At 34.9% G+C, this 17,177-nt stretch overlaps 1 protein-coding gene across 1 annotated transcript in view; it reads right to left on the bottom strand.

Annotated features, from left to right (window-relative positions):
- The window catches only part of TTC29 (tetratricopeptide repeat domain 29), a 267,121-nt gene that overhangs the window by 97,075 nt on the left and 152,869 nt on the right, over nucleotides 1-17,177 (bottom strand). Inside the window, exon 9 of the mRNA XM_061191617.1 lies at nucleotides 12,068-12,296. Within this exon, the coding sequence (XP_061047600.1) occupies nucleotides 12,068-12,296 (229 nt within the window). The remainder of the gene's footprint in view (nucleotides 1-12,067; nucleotides 12,297-17,177) is intronic.

Raw genomic sequence — 17,177 nt, 5'->3', positions numbered from 1 at the left:
ATAGAAAATATGAACAGACCAATCACAAGCACTGAAATCGAAACTGTGATTAAAAATCTTCCAACAAACAAAAGCCCAGGACCAGATGGCTTCACAGGCGAATTCTATCAAACTCTTCCAAAATATTGCAGAGGGAGGAACACTCCCCAATTCATTCTACGAGGCCACCATCACCCTGATACCAAAACCAGACAAAGATGTCACAAAGAAAGAAAACTACAGGCCAATATCACTGATGAACATAGATGCAAAAATCCTCAACAAAATACTAGCAAACAGAATCCAGCAGCACATTAAAAGGATCATACACTATGATCAAGGGGGGTGTATCCCAGGAATGCAAGGATTCTTCAATATACGCAAATCAATGAACGTGATACACCATATTAACAAATTGAAGGAGAAAAACCATATGATCATCTCAATAGATGCAGAGAAAGCTTTTGACAAAATTCAACACCCATTTATGATAAAAGCCCTGAAGAAAGTAGGCATAGAGGGAACTTTCCTCAACATAATAAAGGCCATATATGACAAACCCACAGCCAACATTGTCCTCAATGGTGAAAAACTGAAACCATTTCCACTAAGATCAGGAACAAAACAAGGTTGCCCACTCTCACCACTATTATTCAACATAGTTTTGGAAGTGTTAGCCACAGCAATCAGAGAAGAAAAAGAAATAAAAAGAATCCAAATCGGAAAAGAAGAAGTAAAGCTGTCACTGTTTGCAGATGACATGATACTATACATAGAGAATCCTAAAGATGCTACCAGAAAACTACTAGAGCTAATCAATGAATTTGGTAAAGTAGCAGGATACAAAATTAATGCACAGAAATCTCTTGCATTCCTGTATACTAATGATGAAAAATCTGAAAGTGAAATTAAGAAAACACTCCCGTTTACCATTGCAACAAAAAGAATAAAATATCTAGGAATAAACCTACCTAAGGAGACAAAAGACCTGTATGCAGAAAATTATAAGACACTGATGAAAGAAATTAAAGATGATACAAATAGATGGAGAGATATACCATGTTCTTGGATTGGAAGAATCAACATTGTGAAAATGACTCTACTACCCAAAGCAATCTACAGATTCAATGGAATCCCTATCAAACTACCAATGGCATTTTTCACAGAACTAGAACAAAAAATTTCACAATTTGTATGGAAACACAAAAGACCCCGAATAGCCAAAGCAATCTTGAGAACGAAAAACGGAGCTGGAGGAATCAGGCTCCCTGACTTCAGACTATATTACAAAGCTACAGTAATCAAGACAGTTTGGTACTGGCACAAAAACAGAAATATAGATCAATGGAACAGGATAGAAAGCCCAGAGATAAACCCACGCACATATGGTCACCTTATCTTTGATAAAGGAGGCAAGCATATACAGTGGAGAAAAGACAGCCTCTTCAATAAGTGGTGCTGGGAAAATTGGACAGGTACATGTAAAAGTATGAAATTAGAACACTCCCTGACACCATACACAAAAATAAACTCAAAATGGATTAAAGACCTAAGTGTAAGGCCAGACACTATCAAACTCTTAGAGGAAAACATAGGCAGAACACTCTATGACATAAATCACAGCAAGATTCTTTTTGACCCAGCTCCTAGAAAAATGGAAATAAAAACACAAATAAACAAATGGGACCTAATGAAACTTAAAAGCTTTTGCACAGCAAACGAAACCATAAAGAAGACCAAAAGACAACCCTCAGAATGGGAGAAAATATTTGCAAATGAAGCAACTGACAAAGGATTAATCTCCAAGATTTACAAGCAGCTCATGCAGCTCAATAACAAAAAAACGAACAACCCAATCCAAAAATGGGCAGAAGACCTAAATAGACATTTCTCCAAAGAAGATATACAGATTGCCAACAGACACATGAAAGAATGCTCAACATCATTAATCATTAGAGAAATGCAAATCAAAACTACAATGAGATATCATCTCACACCAGTCAGAATGGCCATCATCAAAAAATCTAGAAACAATAAATGCTGGAGAGGGTGTGGAGGAAAGGGAACACTCCTGCACGGTTGGTGGGAATGTAAATTGATACAGCCACTATGGAGAACAGTATGAAGGTTCCTTAAAAAACTAAAAATAGAACTACCATACGACCCAGCAATCCCATTACTGGGCATATACCCTGAGAAAACCATAGTTCAAAAAGAGTCATGTACCAAAATGTTCATTGCAGCTCTATTTACAACAGCCAGGACATGGAAGCAACCTAAGTGTCCATCATTGGATGAATGGATAAAGAAGATGTGGCACATATATACAATGGAATATTACTCAGCCATAAAAAGAAATGAAATGGAGATATTTGTAATGAGGTGGATGGAGTTAGAGTCTGTCATACAGAGTGAAGTACGTCAGAAAGAGAAAAACAAATACAGTATGCTAACACATATATATGGAATCTAAGGAAAAAAAAAAAAAGGCCATGAAGAACCTAGTGGCAAGATGGGAATAAAGACACAGACCTACTAGAGAATGGACTTGAGGATATGGGGAGGGGGAGGGGTGAGAAGTGACAGGGTGAAAGAGTGTCATGGACATATATACACTACCAAATGTAAAATAGATAGCTAGTGGGAAGCAACCGCATAGCACAGGGAGATCAGCTCGGTGCTTTGTGACCACCTAGAGGGGTGGGATGGGGAGGGTGGGAGGGAGGGAGATGCAAGAGCGAAGAGATATGGGAACATATGTATATGTATAACTGATTCACTTTGTTATAAAGCAGAAACTAACACACCATTGTAAAGCAATTATACTTCAATAAAGATGTTTAAAAACAAAAAAAAAAGATCAACAGCAAAAGTGTACCATAAAAAAAAAAAACAAAAAAAAACCCATACTAATTCTTTTGGTTTTCAAGATTTCCTTAAATTTAATTAGAACAAAGTGAATTTTAAAAGCATAAGAATTTTCTTAGAAACCTAGGAGTCATAGACTTAAAGAACTAAAAAGAAATTCAGAGATCATGTAGTTTAATTACCTTCTTACACTGATTTTACAAATGAGGAAACTTGTGCAACACTGAAAATCCTAGTTTGCAAAGATACTGGGAATAAAAGACTTAGTATATGAAATAATTATCTATTTGATGTATCCTACATCACACACAAAACGGTCAGACAATGATAAAACCAATATAAATACCAATAGTATGAATACTGAAAACAGTTTACTTTTTTTTTGGAGGGGGTACATTTTTTAGGATTTAGCCAACTAGAGACACACAGTCAAATTTCTGTTTTAAAGCTACTTCGAATATTTCATTTCTCTGTGACTATATCACCAACTGGATACATATTTAGGATCATTAGTTTTATTTTATTTTGGAATTTTAGAGACTGCTTTTTCAAAGTTTACAGGCTCCTTGGAGAAGTGGCTGATGGCAGATCTGAAGTCAAAGATGTATATTATGAGTCTGAAACAATTTTCATAACACATAGCAAGGAAGCCATCAAAATCCACAAAGCCTACACCAGAGGCTGTTTGCGGGAGGCTGGGATGACTTGGGGCTGAAAGATACTCAGGATAGAAATGGATCACTCATCCTAAACCAGATTGTTTTTTTCAATCCAAGGAAAAACAAGATGGAACTCAAAATGTTGATAAATCCCCTTTAAAGAGACCCAACCACTAGGCAATGAGAATATAGCTTCAAAAACAGGGGGTTCCCAAAAAACGGAGTGATGGGATGAGCACTAAGAAATTCAGTCCAAATAGGGAGCTATTGTGGTTCCCAAGTTGGCAGCTGTCTGCCTGGTTGAAACTGAAAGTGTTTTTATAGAACCAGATTTCTCCATTTAATTTAATTGAATTCCACATTTCTTATAAACTCCACAATACTTTGTTATTACTTTTGCTTTCAACATTCAATTATTTTTTCAAGCAATTTTTAAAAGAAAAATATTTTATTTTTACTGACACATTTCTCATTTCCTTATTCATTCTTTATGTAGATCCAGGTTTCTATCTAGATTCATGTTCTTTCTGCCTAGAGGAGTTTAACATTCCTTGTACTGGTGTATTAGTGATGAATTTTCTCAGCTTTTGTATGCCTGGAAAAATCTTCATTTTAACTACGTTTTCTTTTTTTTTTTAATTTTATTTATTTTTTAACATCTTTATTGGAGTATAATTGCTTTACAATGTTATGTTAGTTTCTGCTGTATAACAAAGTGAATCAGCTATATGTATACATATATCCCCATATCCCCTCCCTCTTGTGTCTCCCTCCCATTCTCCCTATCCCACCCCTCTAGGTGGTCACAAAGCACTGAGCTGATCTCCCTGTGCTATGTGGGTGCTTCCCACTAGCTATCTATTTTACATTTGGTAGTGTATATATGTCAGTGCTACTCTCTCACTTTGTCCCAGCTTACCCTTCCCCCTCCCTGTGTCCTCAAGTCCATTCTCTATGTCTGCATATTTATTCCTGTCCTGCCCCTAGGTTCGTCAGAACCTTTTTTTTTTTTTTAGATTCCATATATATGTGTTAGCATATGGTATTTGTTTTTCTCTTTCTGACTTACTTCACTCTGTATGACAGACTCTAGGTCCGTCACCTCACTACAAATAACTCAGTTTTGTTTCTTTTTATGGTTGAGTAATATTCCATTGTATATATATGCCACATCTTCTTTATCCATTCATCTGTCAATGGACACTTAGGTTGCTTCCATGTCCTGGCTATTGTAAATAGTGTTGCAATGAATATTGTGGTACATGACTCTTTTTGAATTATGGTTTTCTCAGGGTATATGCCCAGTAGTGGGATTGCTGGGTTATATGGTATTAACTATGTTTTTGAAAGATACTTTCATTGGGTATAGAATTCTAGGTTTGATGGTTCTTTTTTTCTTCTAGTACTTTAAATAAGTTGCTTCATTCATTCTTGTTTGATTTACATGTTTCCAGGGAGACTTCAGCTCCTATTATGTTTGTACCACTGCACCACTACCATAGCTGCTTTTAGGATTTTTCACTTTATCACTCATTTTAAGCACTGTGATTATGGTGTATCTTGGTTTAATTTTCATGTTTCTTTTGCTTAGGGTTCATAGAGCTTCTTAGATTTGGGTTTATAGTTTTCATCAAATTCAGAAAAAAAAAATCAGCCATTCATTATTTTTTAAAATATTTTTTCAGTTCCCTCCTGTTTTCCTCTTCTTTGGGGCCTCCAAATTACTCACATTTAGGCTTCTTGAAGTTTATCCATGGTTCTCTCACATGTTCTATTCATATCCTTTCAGTTTTTTTTTCTGTATTTCATTTTGGATAGTTTCTACTGCTATATTTCCAAAGCTAATCTTGTCCTTTGCATTATCTAAATCTGCTGCTAATCCCATCCAAGTTTTTGTTTTTTTTTTTTTTTTTCATCTTGGACATTTTATTTCTTACTTCTAGAAATTCAACTTGGCTTTTTAAAATATCTTTCTTAGCTCTTTATGTTTAATCTTTCCATTACATCCTTCAACATATGAAATATAGTTTTAATAACATTTTTATGTCCTGTATGCTAATTCTATCATCTGTTGCATTTCTGCATCAATTTCTATTTATATATTTTCTCCTCATCATGAGTTATATCTTCCTGCTTCTTGGCATATCTATGTAAGTTTGATTGGATGCCAGATACTATGGAGTTTACCTTTTTGGGTGCTATATATTTTTTACTCCTATAAATATTCTTGAGTTTTGTTCTAGAATTCAGTTAAGTTACTTAGAAGCAGTTTGATGCTTTTGATACTTGTTTTTAAACTTTGGTAGGTGGTACCAAAGTAGCCTTTCACCTTGAGATAATTTTTCTCTACTATTAAGGCTTATGAGTCCTCCACATGATGCCCCATATTTTATGAGGCTTTTCCATTCTGGCTGGTGGGAGCATAAACAATTCCTGGCTCTGTTTGAGCTTAGGTGATTATTCTGCTTGAGCCTTTTGGGTGGTTCTTTCCTTAGCCTTCCATAGTTTCTTTACATGCACATACCGATCAGTATGCAGAAGACTCTGCATATCTCTGGAGCTCTCACTCAGTCGATCTCTCTCACTCTTTCCTTCTCTGCAGCTCTCTCCTTTCTAGTACCCTTTGCTGTGAATTCTAGCCATCTTGGTCTCCCTGGACTCCTAGTTCAGTCTCCTAAACCCAAGGATCTCCTGGGCTGCCTCTACCTTCGTTCCCTTCCCTGTGTTACAGCCTGGCAACTTCCTCTAGGCTTGCGGAAATCATACAGCTCAGCTCACTTTGTTTCCCTTTCTCAGGGATCACTGTCCTGCACTGTGTTGTCCAATTTCTGCAAACTTTTGTCTTATATGTTTTGTTTTTGGGTTTTTTTAGTTGTTTAAGATAGGAGGGTAAATCTTTTCCTTGTTACTCCATCTTGGCCAAAAGTAAAGTCCCACTTGTTTCTTTTCACTGAATATTTTTAACCAGACTTTAATTTAAAATGTAATCTTTTAAAAAGTTAGATATGGCTTTTACTAGCTATAAGATAATATGTAAGGAACTGTAAGGCATGGAAAGAATCCTGGACTAGAGTTCTAGAAAACTAGATTATAGATCCATTTTGTCTTTCAGATTATTGCATGACTGCCTTCCCCTGGACCTGAGAACATTTGGAAATAAAACATGTGGACCAAGTAATTTTTTTGGTAACCACACAACTCAGTCTTTTCCTGATTCTATAAAACCAAAAAAAAAAAAAAAAAAAAAAATTCAAGAAGATTTTAACTCATTTTCAGAAGATACAAAGGTATTAGAGGAGTGCACAAACTAAAGTGCATGAAGAAGAGATAATGATGATCAGAGAACCAGGCATGTATAGGAATTGGAGGCCCCAGGAATAGTGGGGAAAAAGTAGGGGCTGAGGAAACGCTGAGGGGAAGTATGACATAGGTTTGAAAACAGGCGGATGAATTGAAAGTCTGCGGATAAAATGGTTAACTAGGTTTAGCAACCTCAACAGTGTCAACCAACCAGGGAAAAGTTAAATGGCATGTGACATCAGATAGCTAGAAACTCCTTTATTATAAATTCTAGCAGAAGGATCAAGTAATACATCTGGCATTTATACAGCTGTTTGATATATTATAGTGATGATTATGATGGGGATGATAATAATAATAATTACCTCTTGTGGAAACCCTCAGAAACCAGTGTTTATGGGGGAAAAACAACAAATAAAATGCTCATGAAGCTCTAGATTGTATTCTTAAGGACTACAAAATATCTTACTTGTCTAGAAGATGCTCTTACTGAGGAATTGTGGTTGGTTCCAGAGGAATCTTATCAATGACCTATTTCAAACCTCAGATAACAGGCTAAAAAGACTTGAAGTGAAATCTATTGCCAAAAGTCATGAAGCTAATTAGTCTTCAATAGGGTATTATAACCCGGGTCATCAGACCCTTGAGTAACAGTCTCTCTCAATTACACCAAGCTGCCAGTAGGGTGAGCTTTGATTCATCCACAATTTTCACGAGAATCTTCTTTTTATATGTCATGTTTTTGAACACATTATTAGAGACGGGTTTGCTCTGTGACGATAGGATGATATAAAACCTGCTTGCTGACTTTTTGGCTAGTTCCATAACATTTCCCTCATTGTTATTGTTATTTAACAAACAGAAGTAGCGATCAAAGTATAATAGAATGTGAGACTCACTTGTGAATGTGGTTGTTTCACATCCTTTAAAATGGTTAAATTCATGAATGAAAAATACAAGAAAAGGATAGGGTAGGAAAACGTGGCTTGACATTAAACCAAGGAACACACATCAAGCCAACACAAACCAAGGCTGAGAGACAAATTCATGCTCTTTCTTGTTTTCCTTTAAGTATATTAAATGATTCATAAAACTAGGATGATAGTTTTGGCACTCAAGGAAACCTTTACATGCTTTTTTGGTAGAAAACAATAAGTGTCTTTACTGACTAGCCAGTGTGTTCATCTTAATAGTTCTGGTAAGGAAAATAAACTATATTCTGGAGAAATCAGCAGAAATTCATAGACACTTAAGCTTTCCAGAGCCAACCAATTTCTGTTGCTTCGGGCTTGAATAATTTTATTGAACTGTAATAAAATTTGAATTCCTTCTAAATTCCTAAATTTGGGAGGAGAATCTATTCTTATTTTACTATTGGAAGGGAAAGGAGGAGTATGAAATCATTCAAGCCATATCTAAACATATCAGAAGAGTATGAAGGTTCCTATATTTGCTGTGTTCCCTCTGAAAGATACAAAGATGAGAGGTGATTGCTGGTGAATCACTGTTCTATTTTATCTAGAGACCTGAGTGCTCTCACTGCTCTATTCCCTTAGGGGGTCATGTTCCTCTGCTTAAAAGAATATTGCCTGCTCTGTGAGCTAATGATTTGTTTGGAGGATGGAAGTCTCACAGGTGAAGATAACTGCACAGCTTTTATAATGTATCTTTCAAATCTTTGATCTGCTTTTTTCTGAATACCTGGGACCCCTCAATAGCAAGATTAAAGATGCCTCTTCAGAGAAGAAAGGTAAAATTTGAAAACCTAAAAGCTCCTCAGATTTCTAAATGATATTTCTGTATTTCTTCATTTTGTCAACATCGTACTTGCTGTTGTCCTGCATTCATGTGATAATTGGATGGTAATCAAAATACAGTGTTAGATCATTAGTTTGTGGTTTTTTCCCCCATATTTTTCAAGGAGGCAGGGAACTACAAATCTTGTTTCAAAAAGTGGTTAGTGCAAACTAGCCTATGGCGAGGACATACATACTCATTTGATTCTATTTAATCTGACAAATATTTACTTAGTACCTAGTAGGTGTCAGACATTGTGCCTTCTTTTGTAGGGAATACCAAGAATCAGGACCTGTTTTCAAGAGATTCATACTCTAATTGGGCAGACAAGGCAATTACAGAAATGGCCGTGATAGGATGCAGAATATGACAAATGAAAAATGCTTGCAGAGAAATGAATGACATTCAATATGGGAAGACAGAGAAGAAATAATATTCAAGTGAGAGGGGGTGAGGGAAGATTTCATCATTTGAGAAGGACCTTGCAATGTGGGAGAGATTTCCCTGGAGGGAACTGGAGCTGGAAGTAAGATGATAATAGTGTATGTTGCGTGTGCGTGTGTGTCTGTGATTGTGTGTGTGTGTGTTGTTGGGGGAGGGAGGTGGTCAAAAAGGGTTGAGAAGCTTGTGTTTAACTTGTGGACAGTAGCGAGTCCATGAAGATTTTTAAGCAGAGCAAAGAGAATAATACGAGTTGTGGTTTAAGAAATATTTTTGAAGCATTTTAAAATTTTAGTGTAAAATTAAGCTTTTTAGTGTATTTTGAGGTAAAACTATGTCTGTGTAAACAACAAGTGTTTGATAATGTCCTACAGGTCTTATTTCCAAACAGAATACCTATTACTTAAAATGTTGACAGTACCAGTAGTATGAGAACTAACTTCTCATTTATATTTGAATCTGAAAGATTATTATTTTCACTCTTATAATGACGTAGCTCATCCACGCATAGATTTCTATTCTTGGTCAAATGAATCAGTAAGGGGGTGTACTTTTATAGCATCTGGCAAATTTAATCTTCTCCACCACATGAACAGCTGAATTTTTACTGTCTGAGTAATATTTTTCTTAATTTATATTTTATTGAGGTAGCATTGGTTTATACATTATATAAATTGCATGTGTACAACACTATATTTCTACTTCTGTATACTTCACAGTGTGCTCACCACCAAAAATTTAGTTTTCATCTGTCACCATACAGTTGCTCCCCTTCACCCATTTTGCCCTACCCATTTTCCCCTGTGGTAACCACTACTCTGTTCTCTGTATCTATGTGTCTGTTTTTGTTCATTGGTTTGTTCATTTATTTTGTTTTTTTGTTTGTTTTTTATATGTCTGAATAATATTTTGAAGTGCATTTTTTGTTTTCTCCTAAGCCCTTTAGAGCACAACATGCCCTTACAAAAAATGGGGAGATAAAACGTAACAAGAATAGAAAAATAAATACTTCGTAGAATAAAGCAAAGCAAAATAGATTTTTTAAAAGCCAAAAACAGGATTGCAATAAATGGCTCTTATCAGAAGCTAGTTTTGAGGAGTATTTTTTTTTTCATGATTATCATTATGATGATTAGGGTTTATCCCAGATAAATCTGAAAATGTGAGTAGCTCAATGTATTCTCCACCAAACCATTTATCAAAACAAGTAATCTAATAGATGGATCATACTTCCTCTGCTTTAGCTCCTGGGCAGAAAAAGTGAGAGCCTAAAGGGAAGATAACACAAAACTACAGAACAAATGCTCAAATATATGACAAGACAACATCCTGAATAAGCAAAGTACTATCTGAAAGTAGTTAGTTAATAGTCAACTATAAATATTTCTTGAGCACTGAGCACATTGAAATTCAACAAGCCCTCTATTTCTGAAGACTTCATCTTGCTTTCTCTTATTATGGATCTATTAGGAACGAGACCTTTCCTTATTTTCTAACTAGAGGACAGACAGTGGTGAAGTGGTATTCTACTGATGTAAAAGAACCAAGAAAATTTCTTTGTGCCAAATTTACTATTATTTACTATTTATTCTATGGAGGAAATAAACACCAAAACAAATTATTGTTTCATCTAAATGACCTAAGGGGGAAAAAAAAAAAAAAAGAGTTCCAAATAGGAGATGCCCAGCAATTCCACTCCTGAGTATATAGACAAAAAAAACCCTCCACTAATTCAAAAACATGCTTGCACCCCAATGTTCATATTAGTATTATTTACAATTGCCAAGGTGTGGAAACAACCTAAGTGTCCATCAACAGATTAATGGATAGAGAAGATGTGCCATTCACACACACACACACTCACACACACAGTGGAATACTACTCAGCCATAAAAAAGAATGAAATTCTTAACTGGGGACTAGATCCCAGTCAAGTTGATACATAAAACTGACCCTTACATCCCCCCTCTAGTTATTTGTTGTTTTTTTTTTTTTAATTTAATTTAATTTATTTATTTTTTCTCACTACATTAAAATTTAATATATTGCCCTGTCACGATAATGCAGTCCTAAATTTCCCTTACAACTTTATTTACCACTACCTACCCTGCATAAATCCCATGTTTTAGTCAAATTATTCTAGAGTAGTGGTTCTCAAACTTTGCTGTGCATCAAAATCACCTGGCAAGCTTGTTAAACAGATTTCTGAGTTCTTCCCTCATTAGGTCTGGAGTGAGGCCTGAGCATTTGTATTTTTTTGTTGTTGTTGTTATTTCTGAGATATACATTTTAAAGTAATAACTAGAATTATGACTTATAACATTATACCAGAATATATAAGATTTTTAGAAATTTCATGTAATGTCTGAAACATTTATATTAACATATTTCCATACAAATAACCCAATGAAAGTTTAGTATTAGTTGTTTTGTTTGTTTGTTTTTTTATACTGCAGGTTCTTATTAGTCATCAATTTTATACACATCAGTATATACATGTCAATCTCTAGTTATTTGTTTTTAATTGACTATTTTGACTAATTATCACAAGAAAAGTATGTAAGAAAAAAAGTAGAATTAAGAGAAATTACTATCAAATATTTTCTCAATTAGCATTCACACCTGAATTGAGAAAAAATAGGAAAACTTACTATCATCAGAAAAGTAAGAGTATAATACTAACTAGCATCTATGAACACTTGCTCTTGTCCATAAGGTACAACACTGAACATTTTTTAAAACATAAACCTATTTCATATTCCTTACAACTGATCAGTACCTACTGTTGAATATTTAAGATAACTGAAAAAATGATTTATCAAGTTGAATAAATCTATCAATATTGTATGCTTCCCTTACACATTGAAGGTATGATACAGCACAAAAATGCATCCAACATTCACATAGTAATGAATAAATAAAAATAAAATTGCCAATGGTTGAATAAACCTTTGCAATGAAAATGACTTAGCCATTAAGAATGGTACAAAGATCTAAATTGTTTTCAGAAACCAAGGCCTTACCAATAGTCGGATCAGGTGCAATGTCACTTCTACTCTCCTTCCATGACAGCAGGTAGTCAAGGCTGGTGAGATCTGCAGATTCTATATAACTATTAATGGTCAGCATCATCTGATGAGCTTTTGCTATTCCATAATGAACTTTTGTCTCATCCATCAGAGGTATGTTCGTTATCTCTGCTGTCGTGTCATAAGCTTGCTGAAAGTATTCAGAAGCTTTGTTGTAGTATCCCTAAAAATGTAAGAGAAATAATTTTTTTCTTAATTTTAATTTATCATTCCACATGTCTGCCTACCTTGGCATGTGCCACACTGATCCTTCAACAGTTTTAGCAGTTCATCTTCAAGAAGAAAGAGATGGCAAGCGGGGCCTCTATTAGAATAAGTTTCCTTTTAAAAGCTGTGATTAATAACCATGCAATATCTTGAAGTTCATTCACCAAGAAAGGTGTATCTACCAGGTTGAACTGTATGAAACTTAATCTTTTTTGGATTAAAAATGGTCAAATATTAGCATTTTGCTTCCTAATATAAGGAAGAAAAAAGAAGTTTGGGAAAGAGTGAACTGATTCACATTGATTTGGATGGAATTTTCTTACTTGTTGCATTGGATTTACCAAATGAAATCTTTTTAACCAGGTTTTGTTTTCAGTCACAGGAAGAGATCATTCTAGCCAACCCATTTAATCAGTGGTGAGTGAAAATGGATGTATATTCCTGCTCTTCCATTATTACTTGTGTTTTCCCATGTGCACGTATTCTTGACTAAGAATGTGGAAGAAGACAAGATTTCGAAATAACGTGGTCTTGACAACAGCACTAGCATAACTCAAAAGATCATTTAAATGTTTATATCTTCTCCAAGTCCCTTGCAACATTTTAAGTTGCAAAAATTCAAGGTTTCCTCCCCTTCCCTTCCTTCTTTCTTTCCTTCCTTCCTTCCTTCCTCCCTCCCCTCTCTCTCTCCCTCTCTCTTCCTTTCTCTCTCTCTTTCTTTCTCTTTCTCTTTCTTTCTTTCTTTCTTTCTTTCTTTCTTTCTTTCTTTCTTTCTTTCTTTCTTTCTTTCTTTCTTTCTTTCTTTCTTTCTTTCTCTTTCTTTCTTTCTTTCTTTCTTTCTTTCTTTCTTTCTTTCTTTCTTTCTCTCTCTCTTTCTTTCTTTCTTTCTTTCTCTTTCTTTCTCATTCTCATCTCTCCTTCTAAAAGCTATTGTCTACAAATAAATAACATTTACCTAATTCTTATGAAGTGTCAGGGACAGTGGTAAATACTTCATATGTATTATGTCATTAGCTTTCATAGGTCACCCTATGAGGAAATATTATTCTTATTTTACATATAATGAAATTGAACCTCAGAGAAAAGACTATCTTCTGCCACCTCCTCAAGTCTTCTAAAAATCCTCCTTAAAAACTCTTCCTCAAAAGGGGATATTATTTTTACGATTAAGCTATACTTGTAAAGACTCTAGGGAAGAAAAATTTCCTTTCTTCACTGATTTATAACCCTGGGGAGTCCATCCTCTTCCCTTTCCTCCCCTCTCCTTTCTTTCTCTCTCTCATATGCACAAAAACATGTATGCACACTCTTGAAGAGAAATGTTTTACTATGAGCTTTCAAGTCATTTTTCTCACAGTGTTTTATGAAGGAATTGGAAATGAAAAAAAACCATAGAAACAGCTTTATACCATATTCCATTACAGGTAAAATGCATACTCAACAACCACACATCTCTGTACAGTCATAGAGTCCAAAGAGCAGAAAAACTGATTGAATAAAGAGGCTGCTGGCAAGGTGAGGAGGGGGAGGAGTAGGGCTTATGTGACAGTTATGTTACATACATGAGCAGCACATGTAACACTGCTATATACCCACAGGGACAATTTAGGTGAACCATTCAAATGGCTCACTCCAATTAAATTTTCTAATTTAAACAGACTTCCTCTATATTACATCAATAACAATTTTTGTTTGTTGAGGTGAACAATTCTTTCTCTTATTTCAAAGCATAAAACAGGATTTATATGAGACTAAGATCACTTAATTAAGAAAATATCAAAGTATATCAAAGATATTTGTATGTCAATGAAATAAATTATATGATTGAGAAATAATATCAATATTGAAGACAATAAAACTAATTAAAATTATAGATTGCCCTGTTAGATATCAAAGATATGGGACAAAATAGATGAAAATATATGACTAGACCAAACGTTTCTATTTTTAAAAACAGAGAAGTATAAATATCTAATTATTATTCTAGCTATAATCCTGAGCTTTAGGCTGTTTATTGCTTTAGGTGAGAGTCTCAATTAGGAGAATTAGGGACCATAAATAAATGGACATATATTTGAATTTCCAGAATTTTTTTGATATATTATTATTTTGGAACAAACTCATTCATCCAATGAATAACTACTATTTACCAGGCCCATGCCAGGCAGTAGAGATTCAGCAGTGAACAAAGTTTAAGGTCAAGTAGGTGAGCTTGCTGCTAGTGGAAGTAGTCATCTGCCTATAACTTTTATTAGGTCTTTTTTAACAAATGCTTTTTCCCCCTGAATACTTCTATTATTATAATAGGTAATTAGGCATTGTAATTAGGTAATTATTCTTCCCTCAAATTGTGTCTAGTGTTCAATCTTGAGACACACACATACCTGTCATAAAACTGGTATCAAGCTAGATTTTTCTAGTTTAAGGCACCCTGAAGAAATATAACATTAGTTCTTCTCAGATGCAAGGTATACATACCTCTTTAGAACGAGGTTTCATTAATGTGCATTGTATTTCCAGATTTTTTATTCTTAAAGAGTTTACTATCGAAATTTAATCTCTTCTCTAAAGGTTCTGTCCAACTTTCCACACTTCCTGTTATCAGTGAATCCCTATGCTGTTATAAAATTCAGAAGATTCTAGTAATTAATCCTGGCAATCTTAAATATGAGTTTGGGAATACAGAAGTGAATTTATGCACTTCATAAGTGCATCTTATTGGAAGAGAAAACTTCATTTAATGTTATAAATATCACTAATAAGCATTAGGTGGACAATTTCAGGACAAGATCTTGAGATCATAGACGTTGAAACACAACTTGCATTATTACACTATAACAATAGAATTTTCATGCATTATTGTGATTATTATCAGATCCTTCTTAGTGTCTGAATTGTCACTCTATCCAATGAGCAAGCTCAAAATAAATGGGCATTTTCTCAGTACTAAGGAAGAATCTTTTCTTACACAATTTCCTTACTGTGTTAGTGTTGGAACTACCTTGTTTTAACTATGTGATTATGCTCTGCTCTTATTAGAGAATAAAAGATGTCATGAAGGGTCTATACCTACTTATTTTCCCTAAAATATTCTCACTTGACCCCTTTACATTGATGATATTTTTTCAATTAAAAACCAATCACATCAGGTGGGTGGGATGGGTGGTCCATCTTCCATGATTATATAGTAAAAGGTAAACTAATTAGGATGTTTTTAAGATATGTTAACTTAAATTATAATAACACTATAATAATTAGAGAAAACTGTATTTTTCCACATACAGTTTTATATTATAATTGTGGTCTTATAACAATATTATTTCTTGGAAATTACTGTTAAGAATACAATTAGAATACATTGCATGAATAATATGAAGCCAGAAAAGGTATGATAAGGGCAGTTGGTAGAGGTTCTTAAAAGGTAGACTGACAAATATCAGTAATATTAGAGTTGCTTTTAAAGATTCAGTGCAAGTTTTCAAAATGCCAAAATATTGGACAAAAATGAAACAGAAGTTTGGAATTTCAAAAGTGAGAGACTACTACTCTCAACTGGTATAAAATTGGTTACAAATTTATGGATTGATTCAATGAACTCGCATATTTTTGTTCACCAACTCTGTGCCAGGTTCTCTTCTAGAAATTGTAATGAAATTTAAAAAAAGGCAGATCTGGTCTCTTTTCTCATTAAGCTTCCATTCTAGACACATTCAACAACAAGAAGAAAAATATCACAAACAAGAAAACTATGAGACAAGTGCTGCATGGAAAATTAAAGTAGTATTAAAGAGTGAGTTGGTGGCTACTTTTGATTGGGTTGACTCAGGGAAGACCTTTCTGAAGTTGTGGCATTTAGCTGAGCTCTAAATGACAAGAAGCCAGCAATGTGAAGTTCAGACTGGGGAGTGGTCCACTCAAAGCATTCCAGCTAAAGCAAATGTCCTCAGGCAGAAATCAGCTCAGCATGTTTGAAGAACTCCACAAAAGTCCCTTTGGCTCTGGTGGAGAGCATAAGGAGAGTAGAAGGCAATAAAGTCCGAGACTGGGAGTGAGGGAGGTAATGCATCTCATATAGATTGTTTCAAGTCAGGGTGAGGATTTATATTTATGTTCTCAGAAGACTGGGAAGCAAAGGAAGTATTTTAAGCCGAGAAATAACATGATTTTATTTACATTTTGAAAGGATTACTTGGGATTCTGTGTGGAGACTGGATTGGATGGAGGAGAAATGGGGAAATGGGTTCAGAGCTTATTGCAATAGTACAAGTGAGAAAACATAGTGTCATAACCACATGTGGTGATAGTAGCAGAGATAGAGAGAAGAGGTGGGCGGATTTGAGATGCGTTTTGGTGGCATGAAGGTCAGGTTTTGCTTCTGGATTGGATATGGAGCTGGAGGGGAAAGATGAATCAAGAATATCCAGATTATTGGCTTGAGCAATCGAGTTGATGGATAATGGTACCATTTATTAAGATGTGGAAGCCTGGGGAGAAGTAGGTCAAGGAGGGAGGAATCACATTAAACTTGAGACGTCTATTAGAAGACATCCAGGGAGAGATGCTAGGGAGGCAGCTGGCTTTACAAGTCTGGAGTCCCAAGGAGAGATCAGGGTTGGAGATATAAATTTAAGAGTCATCAGTGTATGGATGGTATTTAAACCATGGGCCTGTATGAGGTCATATAAGGAGAGCTCACAGATTGAGAAAAGAAGGTTGCCTATGAAATGCCTGAATGGTATTCTATCCTGGTTGAACATTAAGTAGGGAGAGAAATAGAATTTAGGGGAAAGCTGATGAGTTGAGTTCAGTTTTTAATAGGTTACATTTGAAGAGATCT

The sequence above is a fragment of the Eubalaena glacialis genome, chromosome 5, assembly GCF_028564815.1.
Source record: "Eubalaena glacialis isolate mEubGla1 chromosome 5, mEubGla1.1.hap2.+ XY, whole genome shotgun sequence".
Taxonomy (NCBI): domain Eukaryota; kingdom Metazoa; phylum Chordata; class Mammalia; order Artiodactyla; family Balaenidae; genus Eubalaena; species Eubalaena glacialis.
Note: the sequence above shows the minus strand (reverse complement) of the source record. Positions and strands in the feature narration are given on the sequence as shown.